The sequence below is a fragment of the Triturus cristatus genome, chromosome 2_2, assembly GCF_964204655.1.
Source record: "Triturus cristatus chromosome 2_2, aTriCri1.1, whole genome shotgun sequence".
NCBI lineage: Eukaryota > Metazoa > Chordata > Amphibia > Caudata > Salamandridae > Triturus > Triturus cristatus.
Window position 1 is genome coordinate 853026924 of NC_140582.1, and position 18056 is coordinate 853044979.

Consider the following 18056-nt stretch of genomic DNA (forward strand, 5'->3'; position numbering starts at 1 on the left):
GCCTCTCTATCCTTAAGAGTTTTTGCTGAAACAGTTCTACAGTACTTACAGTCTTTGGCTGTATGTTTAGGATAAAGGCAGTCTTTATGTGGCTATTCAGAAAAAAGCCTTGCCTTTCCACAGGATCCAAAGGGCCTGAAAAGCCTCTTCTTAGAACCCTCAGACATCTTTGAAGTAAAGAAGGTAGAAAACAATACCTTGAGGTGAATTCAAGTAGGGTCAAAAGTTTACTCACTGGCAAACTGAGCAGAGCTCAGGGAGACTCCCTTACACACGACGTGCGGTTAGAAATCTGAGGTCTGATGGCTCTGACTGGGGAGTTGAGGTCTAGGGCGGGTCTCTGATTGGTCGAAGTTTGGACCTACATAAAGATGCTGACGAATGTAAAAGTTTTTCTTTCCCTTTGGTGGTTTCTATGTACTTTTATGGCTCTTCTTTTCTAACTACCACGAGACTCCCACCATGATGACGGGGAAGATACAAGCATGTGAATCTATGAAAGATTCAATACTGGAGAACTAAGGGGCACCAAAAAGGGAAGCTGACCTCCCGAAGTCTTAGAAGGGGAGCTAGCAATAACAGCAAGCAGAGCTGGGGATGGCCACCGCTGCCCAGATCACCAAGCAAAAACCATTGATTAGGTGTGGTGCCCAAGAGCACTAAGCATACAGTCCTAGAACACAGAATTCAGACAACACAAACCAGACACCAAGGACCACCTTGGAAATCAGCCTGTGAAACATAAGAGGCCTAACAGATTCTAAAACAAAGAATGCTGTAATCGCAAAGTTTAGAAGACACAACATCATAGTGCTTCAAGAAACAGGGGCACTACATTCATATCCCACATGATTTCAGCATATGAAGCCCCAGCAATGGCTTCACAGGCAGGGGGGCATGCCTCCGGAGGCATCTCAATCTATGTTAAAAACAAGCAAATGGCAAAAACAACTGTGCTTAATACATAGAATGCTGATTAAATAATTCTTATGGTATCCCTGGCCAACAACGGAAGAGCGAGGTCCAGGCTTTCCTAGGATCCATCTACCTTCACCCCACCAAGACAAGAAGAGAGTCAACCTTGACAACATTGCTCCCAATACTGAGAACTCTAACAACATCTCAGCCAGATGCAATGTGGGTCATCATGGGAGACTTTAATACCAACTTAATGTGTGTAGAACAAAATACCACTCTGACAGACGTTGACGATGAAATCTGGGCCATACCACCAATTAAAGTGCAATACAAAAGGTGAGAGAATCAAGGCAAATCATTAGTGGCCCTAAACCAGCTATGTCTCCGCATTCCAAATGGTAAGTTTGTGTTGGCCACCCCAGCCACTTACACACACTCCTCTTGTTTCAAAACGGCAACCTTGGATTACATGTGGGTGTCTTTAGCCCACTTTCAGATAAGTCAATTTGAACGTTTTTCTGACTTTGGCGAGTGACGAACAAACCTCAAAGGTGAAGCATTGGTTTGAAGATCCAGATGACTCAAAGCAAATCTTATTGGAAGGCAAGAAGATCATGAGCCCATTATTAGAATAAAATGGAACATGGAGAACCAAGAGGCACAGGGCGCCTGAGTGGATCAGTTTACAGTGGAGACCTTGAAAACAACTAAAGAAAACCTCAATTTAAACCTCTAGGGGTCTCTGGCCGCCTACTTAAAGGAAAACGATGGAGTCTCTGTAAAGCAGGCCAGTAGCCTGGAACTTGGTCAGAGTAAAACCTTAACCAGTAGAAATCACAGCAGCAATTCAACAACTGCTTTAAAACAACAACTAAATAAAGCCCTGAAAAATCTTAGCTGTGATAGGTGGTTACGGAACCAGGTTTCCACAAGGATAAAATACAGGAAATGTATATATGCCCGAAAAAGGGAGGAGGAAGCCAGAAGGGTGGGCTGAATCACGTGCAATAATCAAATCTAAAGACCAGAAGAAATTCTGGCTATGGATCAATAACAGTTCAACCCTAAAACGTCGGTGATTGCAGTTAATATCGCCCCTGTCAAATGGGAATCCTAAATTAAAAGTTTAGATGTAGATCAGGGAGTAGATGGAAGAAAGACCAAAGCATTTCAACACAGAACCAACGTGGAAATTACATCATTAAGCCCGGACCACGTAGACATGACATCAGTAAGCCCGGACCAAGTGGTGATAGCCATCAAAGCAATGCGCCTAAGTGGAGCGCCACGCCCAAGAGGCATCCCGGCTGCGATATTCAAATGGGCCCCCAACTTAATGGGTCTCAGTAACGGCCCCCCAATTTGAAGAATATTTGTTTGGGGTAGTCATTCTAGAGGGATGAAGAGGCTCGCTATAGCTTCCCTTACATAAGAAAGGTTCTTGATCATGAATTACAGCCTTATCTCACTCCTTGACATGGAAGGGAAGTGTTACGCCAGCATTCTTAACAGGGAACTACAAACCTGCGCAGCAGAAAAAAAGCTGATTCCCCCAAGCCAGACAGGTTTGCAAAATGGCTGCCATATTGAAGACAAACTCACGTGCATCTCTTAACTGAGTGAAGTAACCATGGCCTGCAAGGTCTTCTACGTTGGAATTATAGACTTCCAAACTGCGTTTGACAGTGTCTGAAAAACAAGCCTCTGGTCAAAGCTGAACGTCTGGGGTAGCCTACCCCACTTACTGAAAGCCATCATAGTGTAATATTCCAACAACTGCGTAAAAATAAAAGTCAGCACAGGATGGACCACCACTGCAAAAATAGTTACAAATACTGCATACTGGAGCCATTACTATTTAATCTGTACTTGGCTGACTTAACAGAGCATCTTGAGAAGGAGAGGGCATTTTCACCAAATATAGCCAGCATTAGAGTCCAATCGCTCCAGTATGCAGATGATACAGTTCTTTTTGATTGACATCGATAGGACTGCAGAGACTTTTCAATGCACGTGCTACTAACTGCGGAGCCAACAACCTGAAGATAAATGTGGCAAAAACTAAGGTCAAGATAATTTCAGGCAAACTGAAAAAAGTGGAGCGTGGTTCATCAAGGGGAGTATGGTCGAAATTGTTGCCACACAAAATATCCTGGGGTATGCCTGGAATACAGGGGTCACATTGCAACGCACATCAAGCACAGCAGGCGGCAGCAAACTCCTTGCAATGGGCATTTCACAAGCTACAGAAATCAGTGGTGAATCCTGAGCTACAGCCCCTCCTGAAGGTGATGGGCTGCAAACTATTACCTACCATCGCCTCTGGAGCAATGACACTCCGAGATAAGAAGGCTAATTGGCTGGACAGGGCACAGTTCACTTGTTATAGAAAAGTATTTTCCTGACCTAATTGCACATCGCATGTCAAAATTCGACAAGAATTCTGACTGTTTTCACAACATTTTTATTGAAGAAAAATGTCCTAGCCTTCTGCCTCAAAGCCAAGCAGGCAAAGAAAAATACGCTAAAAAATATAAGGAAGTAAACAACCCCCTGACAAGCTGGCATCACTACCTAAACCTCGCATTGGATGTACTGGAGGCTTAAGAGATTCAGGCAAAGGGGCTCCCAGTGTCCCCAGTCCCAAAACTGCTGGTTAAGCAAGCAAAACTAATATCAAGGGAAGAGTAAGTGCAAGCCCTGAAGAAACCAGCACATGGTGCTTGGGCTACACCACTGTATGAACCGACCTACTTCTCTCTCTGCCTTTGGGTGAGGTTATGAAAATACAGCTGATGAGTCTTCGATTTGGTCTAATCCCCCTGAAAACCTACTGGTATGGCCGGAGGAACCCTGACAACTCCAACAGACAATGTCGTTTATACACAAAAGGAGAGAAATCACTGACTCATATTCTCTGCATCTGCGAAAAGCTGCTCCCATTAAGAAACTAGTGGCTGCGGCCAATATGACGTACCCTTAAAAACAGGACCTACCAAGGCTCCGTGCAAGCCTGCCTGAGAGGTGATTCATCGCAGCTAGTGGCTCGTTTTATGAAATTTATGAAAATTGCGCTAGCACCGCCTATCATTGCGCGGACCCAACTTTTAACATGCTGCTAAAAACTAAAGACTAAAAGCATTGCACTTTATACTCCGAAAGTCCTGCTCTCCCGGCAGTGGCGTAACGATAATTGAGGGGGACTCTGTCAGGAGCTCCCGACCGAAGTGCAGTGCTGAGGGGGCCCCATGTAGCTTGGGGGCCCCTCCGCACAGCAGAGGTTGCGGGGCCTGTGTTACGCCCCTGTCTCCCAGGTAGGGGGTAGATCTTTCCAAGCTGTGACTTCTCGGCTGTGGAATAGCCTACCCTTCTCTCTTAGACAGATCCCGGACCTCCTTACTTTCAGGAGGAGTCTAAAAACATGGCTTTCGGCAGTGAGCCTCTGTGTAGTGGAATGCTCTGTTTGATGTTATGTGGTCTTTGTTTCTTAGTGCCGGGACACTCCTGGGAGGAGCCGTGCGCTTTATAAATATTAGCTAAAATAACATAACATACCGGCATCACGAGTTGACTTTGAACATTAGACAAGCCAGCATGTTAGGTATTGTGGACACTTGCTTACTGAGTATCCCATGCCCTTCCAGGTACTTATGATCATGAGGCCAGATAACACTATTCATTATACGTAATAGTCCCTATCTTCCTTTAAATTAAGACAGCAAACAAACTTGCATTTCATTTAGGCCTGAGCTTCGGTCCTTCACCTATTGGCAAATAGAGCACCATAGCCCTTGAAGGCTGGACATTACCAACTCCAAAACAGGCCTCTACATTGAACAGGCTGTCATATCCATGCACTTTAAACACATTGCATTTTTCCTAGGCATCAGAATGGGAACGTATAACTTATCACAGAGGCAGCCAGAGTATCCCCGACCCTGGGAGATCAGGCAAGGTAAGCCCTCTAATTTATTATGCAGTCAAAACATTGTATTTTAAACACATTTTATTCACCTTTGTGAAAGCCTCGGAACTTATACTCGAGGTAAAGTTAACATTTTAGGCACTGAAAGAACTTTACTTTACTGCACTTTACCTAGGCCCCATCATTGGAATGTGCAATGAGGGAAAGTGAGCACTTCAGATATTGGATGGAGAGTTTTTTTTTTTTTAAACTGTTGTTTTTAACTGCCTTTTTGATGCATGTCTTTTTAGCATTTACTTGTCAGCACTCAACCATATATTGTGCTTGCCGAGGAACTTTGGGGACCTATTGTAATGATTTTAATTAATTGTACAATAAAGAATCTATCTATTTCTCTTCTGTGGGTAGGTTTCTGGAGTGTTCTTTCCTAGTGAAAAATTTACAAAACAGGTTTAAGCATCCACTTCCTTGTGCAGCTCAGGGCAAGGTTATGAGCAAAGTCTGGGCGGTGCTAATTTTTCAAATAAGTGCTTTGTTGCCTGCACAAGGTAAGTATAAATGTTGATTTTTGCCGCCACAAAACAATGTAAAGAGAAATGGAGCTCACTACAACACGCGTAAGGTACAAAATACAACATTGTGGTGATAAATATCACATCGGTGCAAATTAACAGCACTGGGACAACATAGATAATTTGGCGCCAGATAGGCCATCTCGTGTGAGCATGGATGAGCTGTGCACCCCGGCGGCGACTTCGCTATGGCGGAGGAGCGTCTCCCTGCCAGCAGCCAAAAAATGAAAAATAAAATGATAATAATACTGTGTTTATTATTGTTTTAGTTTTCTTCGTAGCGTTGTCTAGGGGCGGCCATGGGGATGACAGGCAGAGGGGGAGTGGCAGGTGCACTGGTTGATATTGCGCATGATGGTTTGGCCGACAGTCTAAGGCCGGCCAAACCGTCATGCGCACTGAAGCTCTGTTCAACCCCAGATGCATTGCCAGGTTGGAGAGAGCAGGCACAGGCTCCCAGTCTACCTGCGATCGCAAATCCATGGCGCTCAAGCCAATCCTGACACTATTTTCATGCAGTGCCAGGATTGGTCAAGGAGATTCTGGAAGCCTAAGCCTGCAGTGCACGGTGACGGAGCCAGAGAGGAGGGCATCAAACAGGTAAGTTATTTTATTATTATTTTTGGGTTATCCGTCGCTGGTCCTCCCTCCCCCTCAGTCCCACCACTTTGGCCACACAACGGCCGCTACTGGTGCATCCGTCATGGTATCATGCTTCAGTACAGAAATGTAGTCCCCCTACAGACACACAAAGCCCATCATATGAACTTCATATGCACCCAAGTTTGGCATTGTAAGTCAATTAAAATACAGAATGTTTCTTAGATCCAGTACCGCCAACTACCAGCAACCTTTAAAGACTTGATTTTCATGCTGCAAAAGTGTCAACATTACTTTGATGGTTAGAGTACGTAAGTTGTGGAAATGTTACAAATATCAAATGGATTATTTTTCAGCGAAAACACCATTTTAAAAGGTTCATAGCCAAAGGTACCATTATAATACATGTATTTTGAAGCTAATAAAGGTCGTAGTCAATGTCAATTAATATATCTGTCTACTAACCATTTTCTTTCGAAATTCTGTGGTGTCGATGCTAAATTTAATATAAAGCATGGTTACTTACATTGTGTAGTTTCTAAGCCAAATAACAGGATTTTAGCTTTATTGGTACACTCAACGCGGCAAAGATATGCACTGCAATGAAATGCCTTGAATATGGTCAGAGGTATTTTCATGAAAGAGACAAATATTCTAAAACCCTCTGTAGGATGGAATAAAAAAGGCAAAGATGGGTATTCAAGTTTTCCTTTTTTCAAAAGGTAGCTCACCTGAGGCAGCTGACAGTTTATGAAGCCTGTGCGTTAATTTGCCACAACTTGTTTGACCGCCCTTCAATGAGGCAAAGGCTGTACCCGTTCAGATCACGCCTCTTGAGTACGCTTGCTCCTTTGATTCCTCTGCATTACATACTTTTAATGAGCGTGAGAATGCGACAGCGCACACCCTGCCACGGTCAGTAAAGACTCAGCGCGCGCAGTACGATTCGAGTTTAATTCATAGGTTTTATTTTATAATTACTACTAAATAAAACTGTCTCAAGTCCTAACAAAACTGCCGGTGGCCTCGTAAAAGGTCAATTTTACCACTGAACATATTGTCTTTCGGATAAACCAAGGCAAAACGCTGGCATAATCTCGCATAATTCCCAGAATTTCATGGTCAAAATGCCTGAGATTACGGCATTAGGGCGCGTCACATCATTTACATTTTATTTGGGTAAAAATCCTATCGCAGGAGCATGGTAATGCGAACCAACAGAACAAGACCTGTTTGCGTCATGCATAATTTTTTTTGTACTACTTTTTTGTGATAAGAGTGTCTTCATGTCCAAAATGAGCATGTTTTTTCCCACAAAAAAATAGCACAAAATTCTAGATTGGCACTTTGTGCACAAACACATGATTTTGCAGATTTTTGGGGGCGGAATTTACGTGAATTTCGCCCAGGGTTTCTTTCTTGTCTTCGGGATAAACATATTGACTATCAGACAGTCTTGAGGACTGTCTGGCGACTGTCCAACAGACCGTAAACTTGCCCGACGCCAAGGGGTTGGTTTGGAATAGCAGTATCCGTATCACCATAAAGGTAACATTCAAAGAACGGCCTTTCAGAGGCACAACACTCCTGAGGCGGAAGCCGGGAGCACGCTCGATTTTTAACAATTCACGTGTCACAAAATACTTTGTTTTTACTTGTTCTGCACCTTACCTCGCGCATTCTCCCACTCTAAATCTCTGGCAAATTCGCCGTGCAGCCGATATTAACGCTGCCACGGCACAGTGATTTCCGCCGCCATTCCTCCTCCTCAGCCCACAGGCCACGCCCACGGCCCTGAGGCCACGCCCCCCTCTCATATACATATAATGTGCCTTCCCCGGACGCGCAGCGGACGCGCGCAGCGGACGCGCGCAGCGGGCGTGCCACCTGCGCGCCGAAGGCGCGCCAAAGGCAAGCCCGTCTGCGCCCGTCCGCGGCCGACCGGGGCATGGGGCCACCCCCCCTGTCCGGTCGCCCTACCGGGCCAGAATTCATAGCCCTCACTCCCTCCTCCAACTAAAGAGGGAAGCTGCTCCGTCCTGTCTCCACGCCTGGGATCCATCCTTACAACATCCCGCTTGCAACCAGTGTGGTTTTCATTTCTCACCCCATGCAAAAATGGAACCCACACAATACTCTATGCTCTTGCTCAACTGCAGATCCCTCTCCAAGCACACAGCGGAAATCTCTTTACTGATAGAGGATGCAAACCCGGACATCCTCTTACTCACAGAGACTTGGTTGCATGAACACTCGGAACATGATTTGATACAAACTCTTCCACATGGATACCAAATACTCCGCCATGACCGCAAAACAGGAATCGGTGGAGGACTAGCAGTGATTCACAAGATAGGCTATGAAATCACCAGCACCCCCGTTCGTGTTCCAGATAGTGAATGTCTTCCCTTCACTATAAAATTCAGCCCCACCAATACGTTCTCAGGTTTGCTTATATACCGCCCTCCCGGGACTCAAGGACAATTTCTTTCTAACCTTGCCCCAACGGCTGCAAACCTCGCACTTAGCTCCACCAACTTCACGCTCCTGGGTGACCTTAATACTCACCTTGATGACCCTAACGACTCAAACGCTAGAGAACTATCCTCCAGTCTAGGTGCCCTCGAACTACAGCAACTAGTCCTCGGGCCCACCCACCTAAAGGGCCATCTTTTGGACCCTATATTCAGCAACTGCCCGAACCTACAAGTTGGAAACCCTTCCCCCCTTCCCTGGACTGATCACTTCCTCATCCCTTTCACATGGACCCTCCCCAACCACCCCTTACCTAAACCCATGACTGCCCAAAAGTCACGTAATTGGTCCAAACTTCCCCAGCCGGTATGGTGGGAGAACCTTGATCTAACCGCACCCACTAAAACCTCCAACCCCATAGAGGGCAACGAGAACTACAACAGCTGGATTACCAATTCTCTAGATCTGGTACTTCCATTTAAACGCACCCACCCCAAGCGGGGGAACCCAACCGCCCCTTGGTACACTACTGACCTCCGAGACGCCAAACACAACTGTAAAAGAATTGAGAGAAAATGGCGTCTCGACTACTTACCTACGGACAAAACAGCTTACAAAGCAGCTATCAAAAGCTACAAATCCAGTATTAAATTAGCGCAGGCAAAATACATTGAGGAAAAAATTGACAAGGCAGCCTCTAAGCCCAAGGAGATCTATCGGATAGCAAAATCCCTCCTTCAACTACCCGAGACACCAAAGGAGCACAGCAACTCCCAGGCCCACTGTGACGAGCTAGCGGACTTCTTTCACAGAAAAATAGAAATCATTAATTCCTCTTTCTCACAAAATATCCCTCTGCCCAGCTGCCCTGTAGACCCAGGTTCTGTGGCAGCACTACCCGTCTCCCTCACATATATCCCGCCCTTAGATCTTAGCCATGTAGAAAGTATTATGCAACAGGTCAAATCAGGATAACCCACTGACCCGGCCCCTCCGCGAGTTCTCACCCCGATCACCAGTCAGATCTCACCCACCATTCGGGACCTGCTCAACTCCTCTCTCCACACTGGTATCGTCCCGCCTATATGAAAGAGAGCAATGGTCAAGGCTTTATTAAAAAAACCTAGCCTCGATCAAAACAATCCCTCCAACTATAGACCTATTTCTCTGCTACCCTGGCTCAGCAAACTACTAGAGAAATATGTCAACTCAGTCTTGACACACTTCTTGGAATCAAACGACATACTTGATTCCTCACAGACGGGATTTCGGCCCCTTCACGGAACCAAAACAGCCTTGATCGCAGTTACGGAGGAGGCAAGAAGGATCTTAGACACCGGTGGGTCATCGGCCATCGTTCTACTCGACCTTAGTGCCGCCTTCGACACTGTAAACCACAACATTCTTCTCCACCGTCTCAGTAGGATAGGAATCTCGGGAGCGGCGCTCACCTGGCTGAGATCTTTTCTCACAGATCGATCTTTTCAGGTATTTGAGAAAGACTTCACTTCCTCCAGCAGACCCCTGAACTGTGGGGTGCCCCAGGCTCTTCCCTGAGCCACACCCTTTTTAATGTTTACCTTAGTCCTTTGGCTGATGTCGTCCGCCCCTTTGGAGTAAAAATTGTCACCTATGCGGACGACACACAGCTGGTGGTGGCATTGGACCCCCCTCTCAATTCCCACCACAGCCTACACAAATGTCTGGAAGCAGTCGCCGCCTGGATGTTGGCCTCCTGCTTAAAGCTAAACGGGGAGAAAACAGAGATTATGCTCTTGGGAAATACCATCACCAAATCTATCGACTCCATCTGGCCCCCTTGCCTGGGCTGTCCCCCCCGAACCCAAAGAACAAATCAAAAGTCTCGGCATATGGCTGGACAGAACACTCAACTTTAACTACCAGGCAACTAAGCTTGCTGCCACATGCTTCGGGCTCCTGGGGCTACTTCGCAAAATCCTCCCCCTTCTCCCTTTCCACTCAAAACGGATCATGATCCAAGGGCTGATTCTATCTCGCCTTGACTGCGGAAATGCCCTATACCTTGGGGCTCCACAGTCCACGCTCAATAGACTTCAAATTGTCCAAAACTGTGCCGCCAGGACCCTCCTCGACATCCCGCGACGAGTCTCAGTCAAAGCTCGACTGAAAGATCTCCACTGGCTTCCTGTGAAATCGAGGATTGAATTCAAGGCCATGTGTATTGCCCATCGCTCCTACTGGGGAACAAGCCCTGATATCAATCGCCCCCTGGTAAATGCCTATCATCCCAATCGTCTCCTCAGATCCGGGACATCTTATCTCACCACAGTGCCCCGAATCAAGAGAGCCAGGTGTGGAGGCCGGTTGCTCTCCTACAACCTAGCCAAGATCTGGAACACTCTCCCCCTCTCAATCAGATCAGAACCTAAACTACTTACCTTCCGAAAGCTCCTTAAAACCTGGCTTTTTAATAAATCATGCTTTTAATAAGTCATCTTTTTTAATAAATTATTTTAATAAATCGTTTAAGTCTAGCGTACTCCGTCCAGCCCAACCTCTGCAGCGCTGGGACGCCCCAGGGTAGCCATCGCGCTTTATAAATTATCTTTTCATTTCATTTCATTCATTCACGACAAACAAGGACACATGCCAACTGCCTGCTGCATTCACTCGGCTTTGATTCCGTTTGTCGTTTTACCATGAATCCTCAGCAGAGCCTTCTCTTTCAGGTGATGTGACTGGCTTCCTCCATCAGACTAATGACTTGTACAGTCAACTCCTAGACACATTGCTAGACGAACCTTTTTTTTTTAAAGATATATTTCAAGACTGCAATCCGGTACCAAATGACACCCAACTACTTGCCATAGTCCGGCATGTCACAGGAGGGGTTTACGCAGTACAGTTGAATGAGTTTAACAGCACATTAATGAGCTGCCCAACATACATGTTCACACCCTTCGAGTGACCATAATGCAGCCCCTCCCCCTTTATCTTTCCTCCCTTCTCATAAAAAAAGACAGTTCCGGTTTATGCTTCTTCATCAGAGACTAATGACCCTTCGCCATCCAACCACGAGGAGCACCGAACCCCCTGGATTCATGAACCTATCCTGTAGTCCCACCCACACCTCAATGTCCTCCTGCGCCCTTTCATCATGCCTGCACCTTCCTCGGACGGACCTCCTTGGCTATGGTCCATTCAACCACATTCACCGCTCACCTTTCCTCACTCGTCAAACCTGGCCCATCCATGTAATCGCCACCCGTCTCTTGGCCAATAATTACAGCGGATACAGGAACGTAAAGGCCTCCTTTCTTTCAGCATATGGGTGTTGCACAAAAAAAAGACAGCAGAGTTCATATACACAAGGATCTGCACCATAGATCTCACTCGAATCAACACGTTCCCCCAGAATGCATACATCTCAGGACATTCCCATGCAAAGTCCAAGAAGGAAGCTGTCAGAGCACGACACCTGTGGCACGAATCAGCCTTGCCAGGATCTATTCTGTGCAATAACACTGGTGTGAAGTATTTACGATGAAGGAAGTGGAAGTGAAGAAGTTTGAAACGTGCATTAGTCGACACAGTTTCACCACGGAACACATCCGTTTCCAATGGGCATCCTTGATTGTAATGCCCAGGTCCCCTTCCTAAGCCCCCCGAGCCGGGAACAGACACCACTTACGGTCTGCCATCATGGTCATGTAAAGGTGGGATATCAAGAGTCGGCTCCCACCCAGCCATAATAGGCATCTAAAAGTGAGCGATGTTACCGGGGACACCGGATATGATGGCCATATATCCCAGAAAATAGCTGCAATAATCGCATGCTGCAAAAATGTGCCTGGCCCTATATGGAAGCTTTCCTGTGCAGCCTCAAAGTCTATAAATTCCTCATTAGAAAACAGATCCCCCAGCACCTTGCAACCACCTGCTCTCCAGGCGGTCAAGCCCAAAGAAGCCCACAGTAGTCGAAAGGCCGGAAGATCCCAGAAAACCAAACCCTGAGCGAATGGGACCCTGCCCAGAACACTTTTAACTGTGCATTCCCATAATAATGCAGTATGTCTGACTAAATATGGGACATATTCCATGTCCCTTTCCCCTGCCAGCAGAAGCTGAGGCAGGAAGGAATGCCCCCCCACTCCTCAAAAGCGACTTCTCCCAGGAACCCTCTTCAACGAACCTAAATAATATAATAATTATAATCCACATTTGTAAAGCGCGAACAATCACCCGTAAGGGTCTCTAGGCGCTGGGGGCCGTCGGGAAGATTAAGCAAGCTATTGCCCAGAGTCACATGGTGCTGGGCTAATCTGACGCCGGCACCGGGGATTGAACCGTGATCCCCAAATTCCGGAGTCAGTCGCCCTGGCCGCGGCGCCACACCTCTTCCTTCCAGATTGCTATAGATTAGGCACTGCTTGGCCTAACTCAGCGATAGCGACATGTGGACCCTAGCCACCCTACTTCGGCCCTTTGCCCAGATCAGCGATGTCAGGAGAGAGTGTAACCTATGAAAGACAGCTCAGGCAGCATATCAAAGGAATACTGGATAATGTAGAGGCAACAAGGCAGAAGCACTATCTTTGCGACAGACAGCGACAGAGAGAGCAGCAGAGAATTCCAAAATTGGACCAACAAGTGGCGGCCCTCAAAGACCTCTCTATGTTGTATTGCTTACGCCTTTGTGGTGTTTGAGCTATAACCATTCCCAGGTACCAGAACGAGTCAGACTCCCCTGCAATCTGCCCCTTCAGGGCTACCTTCAATCTCTATGTCACGTCCAAGAGCGCGGCACGGCAGGGTTCCTCTTGACACTCAGACGAGGGCTCCAGTGTAGAGTGGTGATCTGAACGAGTGAGTCTATGAGTGGTCTGAAGAGATGTAGTATATTGCATAATAGTATTCCTCTGTTATTGTCTCTGGGGCATGTCCTTCCCTATCTTTGAAGGAGGGAGAAGGAACAATACAGTATGCAACACCAAAATGGCCACCCAGTTGCCAGGAATCCTCTGGTGCCCCATCATATGGTTCTAGCACTACAACTCAACATCCAATCTTGACGCCCCAAAATGTGCAGGGGGCTGGACATGTGACAGTTTTGCAACCTTAAGGCACCAGCACCCCTCAGAAGCTCCACCTCAACTGTGGGAGGGAGCAAACACTAAGTCAAGCTTTCTGGACCGTCACCAGTGCCATCAGTAGAGGGGCCCAATATGGCAGTCAAGTCTCCAAAATCAGGGTCCCCCGGCACACCACTAGCTTACTCAGGATGATGATTGGCCAGCTCACTCCCACCTCCATTTCAGTTGGACCGTGGTCAACAACCCCACTGGGCACCACTGCACCTGTCACCCCTGGTAAAGACCTACAAGTAATGGGCCTTTCACGTGTAGGCGAGGACAGGGATCGTACTCGTCGACCAGGGCCGCTGCTTCTCCACACTGCAAGCCCCGGTGCTTCTCCAGCCACCACCTGGGTGCTGTCTCACTCTGGGCTCAAACACTGTCGTCAGGAGGTCCACAGCAATCAAGGCGAGCCGCTCCCAGCCTCCTCTAAAGAGTTGATATTGCTCCCATTGGGGCATAGTCACCTTGCATAGGCCGCACGACACTCCAGGGCCTTCGGCCAGCTGATCCCAGTGGGACTGCAGACACACAGCATACAGCGGGCTGCAGACGCAGTGCTGAGTGGCCCGCAGCAGCTTTTAAATGATTCGGGCATCAGGAGTCACTCTGTGCCCCTCGACCAGGCTGCAGGAGTCGCAGCTGAAGTTCGCTGAGGGGGAGGCTCCCGCTAGCCCCCTGGCCATGTAGCCTCAGCAGGCCGCTCCCAGCTCTCAGGCCTCGCTACTTCCAGGAACGACGGGGCGAACTGCGTCACTGCCCCAGCATCAAGAATCCCAAGCAGCAGGAGCAACATCTTCCGTATGGGGCCCGCTCTCCCCTAGCAAAGTCTATCTATGCTCCCCAGCAGGCCGAGAGCAGGGACAGAACGGCCCAGTGATGGCGCCACACCCAGTAGGTGGCACCATCCGTGTAATCAGTGACCGGGGGGCTGCCAATCCCCCCAAAACGCCCTCATCCAGGCAGGTGGGCACACAAGGGCAATGACATGCAGCCCGGATTGTCACTGGGATAACAGGATTACTGCAGGATTAAAAAGAGTGGATCCGTCCAGGCCGCCATCTTGGCTAGTTATGTTCGCCACTAGAATAACTTTATTCGGTAGGTTTGACGATTCTACAGGCGATGTTCAGTTTCAGTTTATTTATGATTCGGAACTCTAGTGAGTTCCACATAAAAATATACAAAATATAATTAATTTTTTTCAGTGTATCCTATCATAATGTTCTTAATGACAGAATAAAATACAATTGGGAACATAGCAATTATAGTATCACTATCCAAATGAGGATTAAAATCAAATATGACTCCATATAATCACACAACCTAAGGTCTAAAGTGCAAGTGCGCATATATAAAAACCTTTACACAACCTATTTTGAAATTGTGGAAAAACTACATAATACTTTGTACCTATACTAACATCCTCCTCTATACAATTCAAGTACCCTAAGCTGCATGATTCAAATGGCAGATTTGGCGCCAAATGCGCCCTTCCACCTTTTCAATTAAATCCCACTGCTATGCATCCACCGATTTGCATGCATAACTCAATGATGGAAGGATTTTGATTTTATAGATAGATAAAACATGTGCAAAATGTCTCTGCCCACAACATTTATATAGCCTACCAAGTGCCGAGGCCTGGGATATAGCTTTACATCTACACTGGTCAATGTGATCATTGCTGGAGCACGTAATAGAGAGCATTCTTGGAGCTTTCCGTTTGCCTAGGACTACATTTGTATGCCTTAAAGAAACGGTGCTACTACATTTATAAATTACACTTTCAAATTCGCCAAAAGAGCTCGAAATAATTACCACTTGCCAACCCCTCGGCTGGCAAGTAGTATTGTGACAAGGAACCCAACACATGCAGTTGAAAATAAACCCTATTGAACTAAACATTTGGTCAACTATGAACAAACGACTGAATGTGTGGCACTTCGCAGAAAAGCTCATTTAGGTATCCAGGGTCTGGTAGTGTAACAGAAACTATGGGGTTGCTGTGGTTGGAACCGTTGCTTCATCAAGGCAAAATTAGGTGGTAAAAGAGCGTCGAATAGCTTTAAAAAAAAAAAATGTAAATGGTCAGTGCAGTAAAAGTTAAATGCCATTTTCTTAGACCACTGTAACATTATCACCAGTAGTGCTATGCCTATGTGGGACTAGACTAGTCTCATGATGGTGAAAATGCAGCAGCACAGTCAAGAGAATACGAATCATTTTGTAATACAGCAACAGTACATTTTCGATTTTAACATAAGAAAACTAATCCGTTTCACTTCAAATATAAAAAAAATATCTACAGAGCAATTCATGCATGTATACCTGCTGTGCATAAAACGTTGCCACCTCTTTCATGCCTCTCCTGTAGGCTTCGGCTGCTTTGCGGAAACATTCTTGTTGCTTGCTGCGGTGCAGGAAAGCTTCGGTCCTGAAGTCCGCGTACTCTGGATCCGCAGTGTCCTGAAAGGATTTCCCACAAAGGCTTTCCTCCTCTGCCTTCGACTTCGTTCTCTATGGAGGAAGAAATCTGAAATGAGACCCTGCTTCATCTGGAAATGACTCCCACTGCAACACTTCTAGATGCTATAGAGCCATTTTGCTTTTTAGTTTTTTCGTATGTACTTATTTCTCTCATTTACACAGCTACAGACATATCAAAATATAGCAACCCTTTTAGCTATGCATCCGGTCATCAATGCACTTTTTGGCTTCCAAGGTAAGCAATTTCCGACATTAAAGGCAACGTATTTCAGAGCTAGGCCTCAGCCCACAGATACCAAGCAATTACACACCAGTGAGCAACAAGGGGTCCGAGACTATGGTACGCACAGCACAGCACAGCACAATTGTAATCAGTACCACTACTGAACCTCCTCATGTGGTCCGCACAGGACAATCACATCTTTGGTTCACCGTTGTCCTACACAGTTCAACTACAAAACGAATAAACTGACGGCGCTAGAATCAGAAGCTGAGGTTAATGCTGTTCACTAAATATGCACCAACGGGAAACTTCTGACTTCTTGACTAATCATTCATGGGACTTACTGCTTATATCATACTGAAAACACCTAGCATGGATATTAAGGAGACCATCACCTATAGATCCAATACACTCTTACCCGCATGAACCAAAATTCTAGAAAAAGCTGTCACTGTCCAAGTATCCAAATTTCCTGAAGATTATAAGATTCCTGATCAATGGCAGCTGGGCATACTTCCGCACCTCGAAACTGGATCGGCATAATTGGCCATGGAAGAAATACGCCTAATCTGGGATGAAGGTGATACAGCAGCCCAGATCATGTTGGATATCTTGGTTGCCTTTGATATGGCTGAATATCATGCTCTCATCTCATCTGCTCTCATCGCAAGAGAACATCTGTGATCTTCCTTTACAATCCATAGAGTGGAATGATTTATGTAATGTGATCTTATGTGATATGCCTTTACAGTTCAAGAAGTGTAAGGATTCATGTAATGTGATCTTCCTTTACAATTGAAGGAGGGTAATGATTTATATAATGTGATCTCATGTGACATGATTTTATTTTACAACTTAAGGAACAATTTATGTAATGTTATCTTTTTTTTAATTTAAGGATTGGTTACTTATATTTAAAGGAGGTGTGGAATGTGCATTTTCTTCTACTGAGCTTCCTGTCGTTTCTTTTGTTTCCTGAAGGAAGGAGATGCATTATATCCTGTTCTCTCCTAGTTCCTTGCTGCTCAGACTGTGTGAATGTGATGTAATAGAATGTTTATAAGTGTATGCTTTGTATGAGTGGTCAGTTGGAATGAGCGTGGCTGAGCAGTAGGATGCTGCTCCCGGTGGGGCACTTTACCATTTTACCTGTAACTGAATAAACCTACTCATATAATCTACACTACCGGCTACTGGACTAATTACCCACAAGGGCCTTACTTAGTTTACAAAACCGTAACCTTATTCCGTGTTTCCCCCAAGTCTGCCCCATTTGTTTGTGCTATTCACACAGAGAACTGTGAGTTAAGCTACAAGGAATAAGATTGGACAGTCTTTGTTATTCTAGGCTCTTCGCATTCAAGACACCAACATCCTATCTCCTGTGCAGCATGAAAGAGAAGACCCAGCAAGAGTACCTGAAGGGCCATATGTCCCATCCATTCCAAACCATTTCCTGTTAACGTCATTCCCCAGTGCCTAGCTGCATGGAGTTACGGATTATGCACTGTGTCATGACAGGCTTCCCCTTAATGTTTTTGGCCAGCTGTGGATGAGTGAACATTTGGCTGCTGACCAAATGCAACTGTCCCAGATATAAAGCTAACACTTCTGCTTATCTAGTGCTCACCATTTGTTTCAGCAGCTCTGTAAACGTGTAGAAAGGAAGGCTGGGACCAGAGGTAGTATCTTAAGCTGATTTCACCTGACAGCAAGACACTTCACCCCCAGGGCTG

At 46.2% G+C, this 18056-nt stretch overlaps 1 protein-coding gene across 3 annotated transcripts in view; it reads right to left on the minus strand.

Moving 5' to 3' along the window:
- Nucleotides 1–18056, minus strand: part of N4BP2 (NEDD4 binding protein 2) — a 1530410-nt gene that overhangs the window by 177551 nt on the left and 1334803 nt on the right. For all 3 annotated transcript variants that reach the window (XM_085642232.1, XM_085642233.1, XM_085642234.1), the window contains one exon: nt 15939–16127. In XM_085642232.1, coding sequence (XP_085498358.1) covers nt 15939–16127 — 189 coding nt within the window. The remainder of the gene's footprint in view (nt 1–15938; nt 16128–18056) is intronic.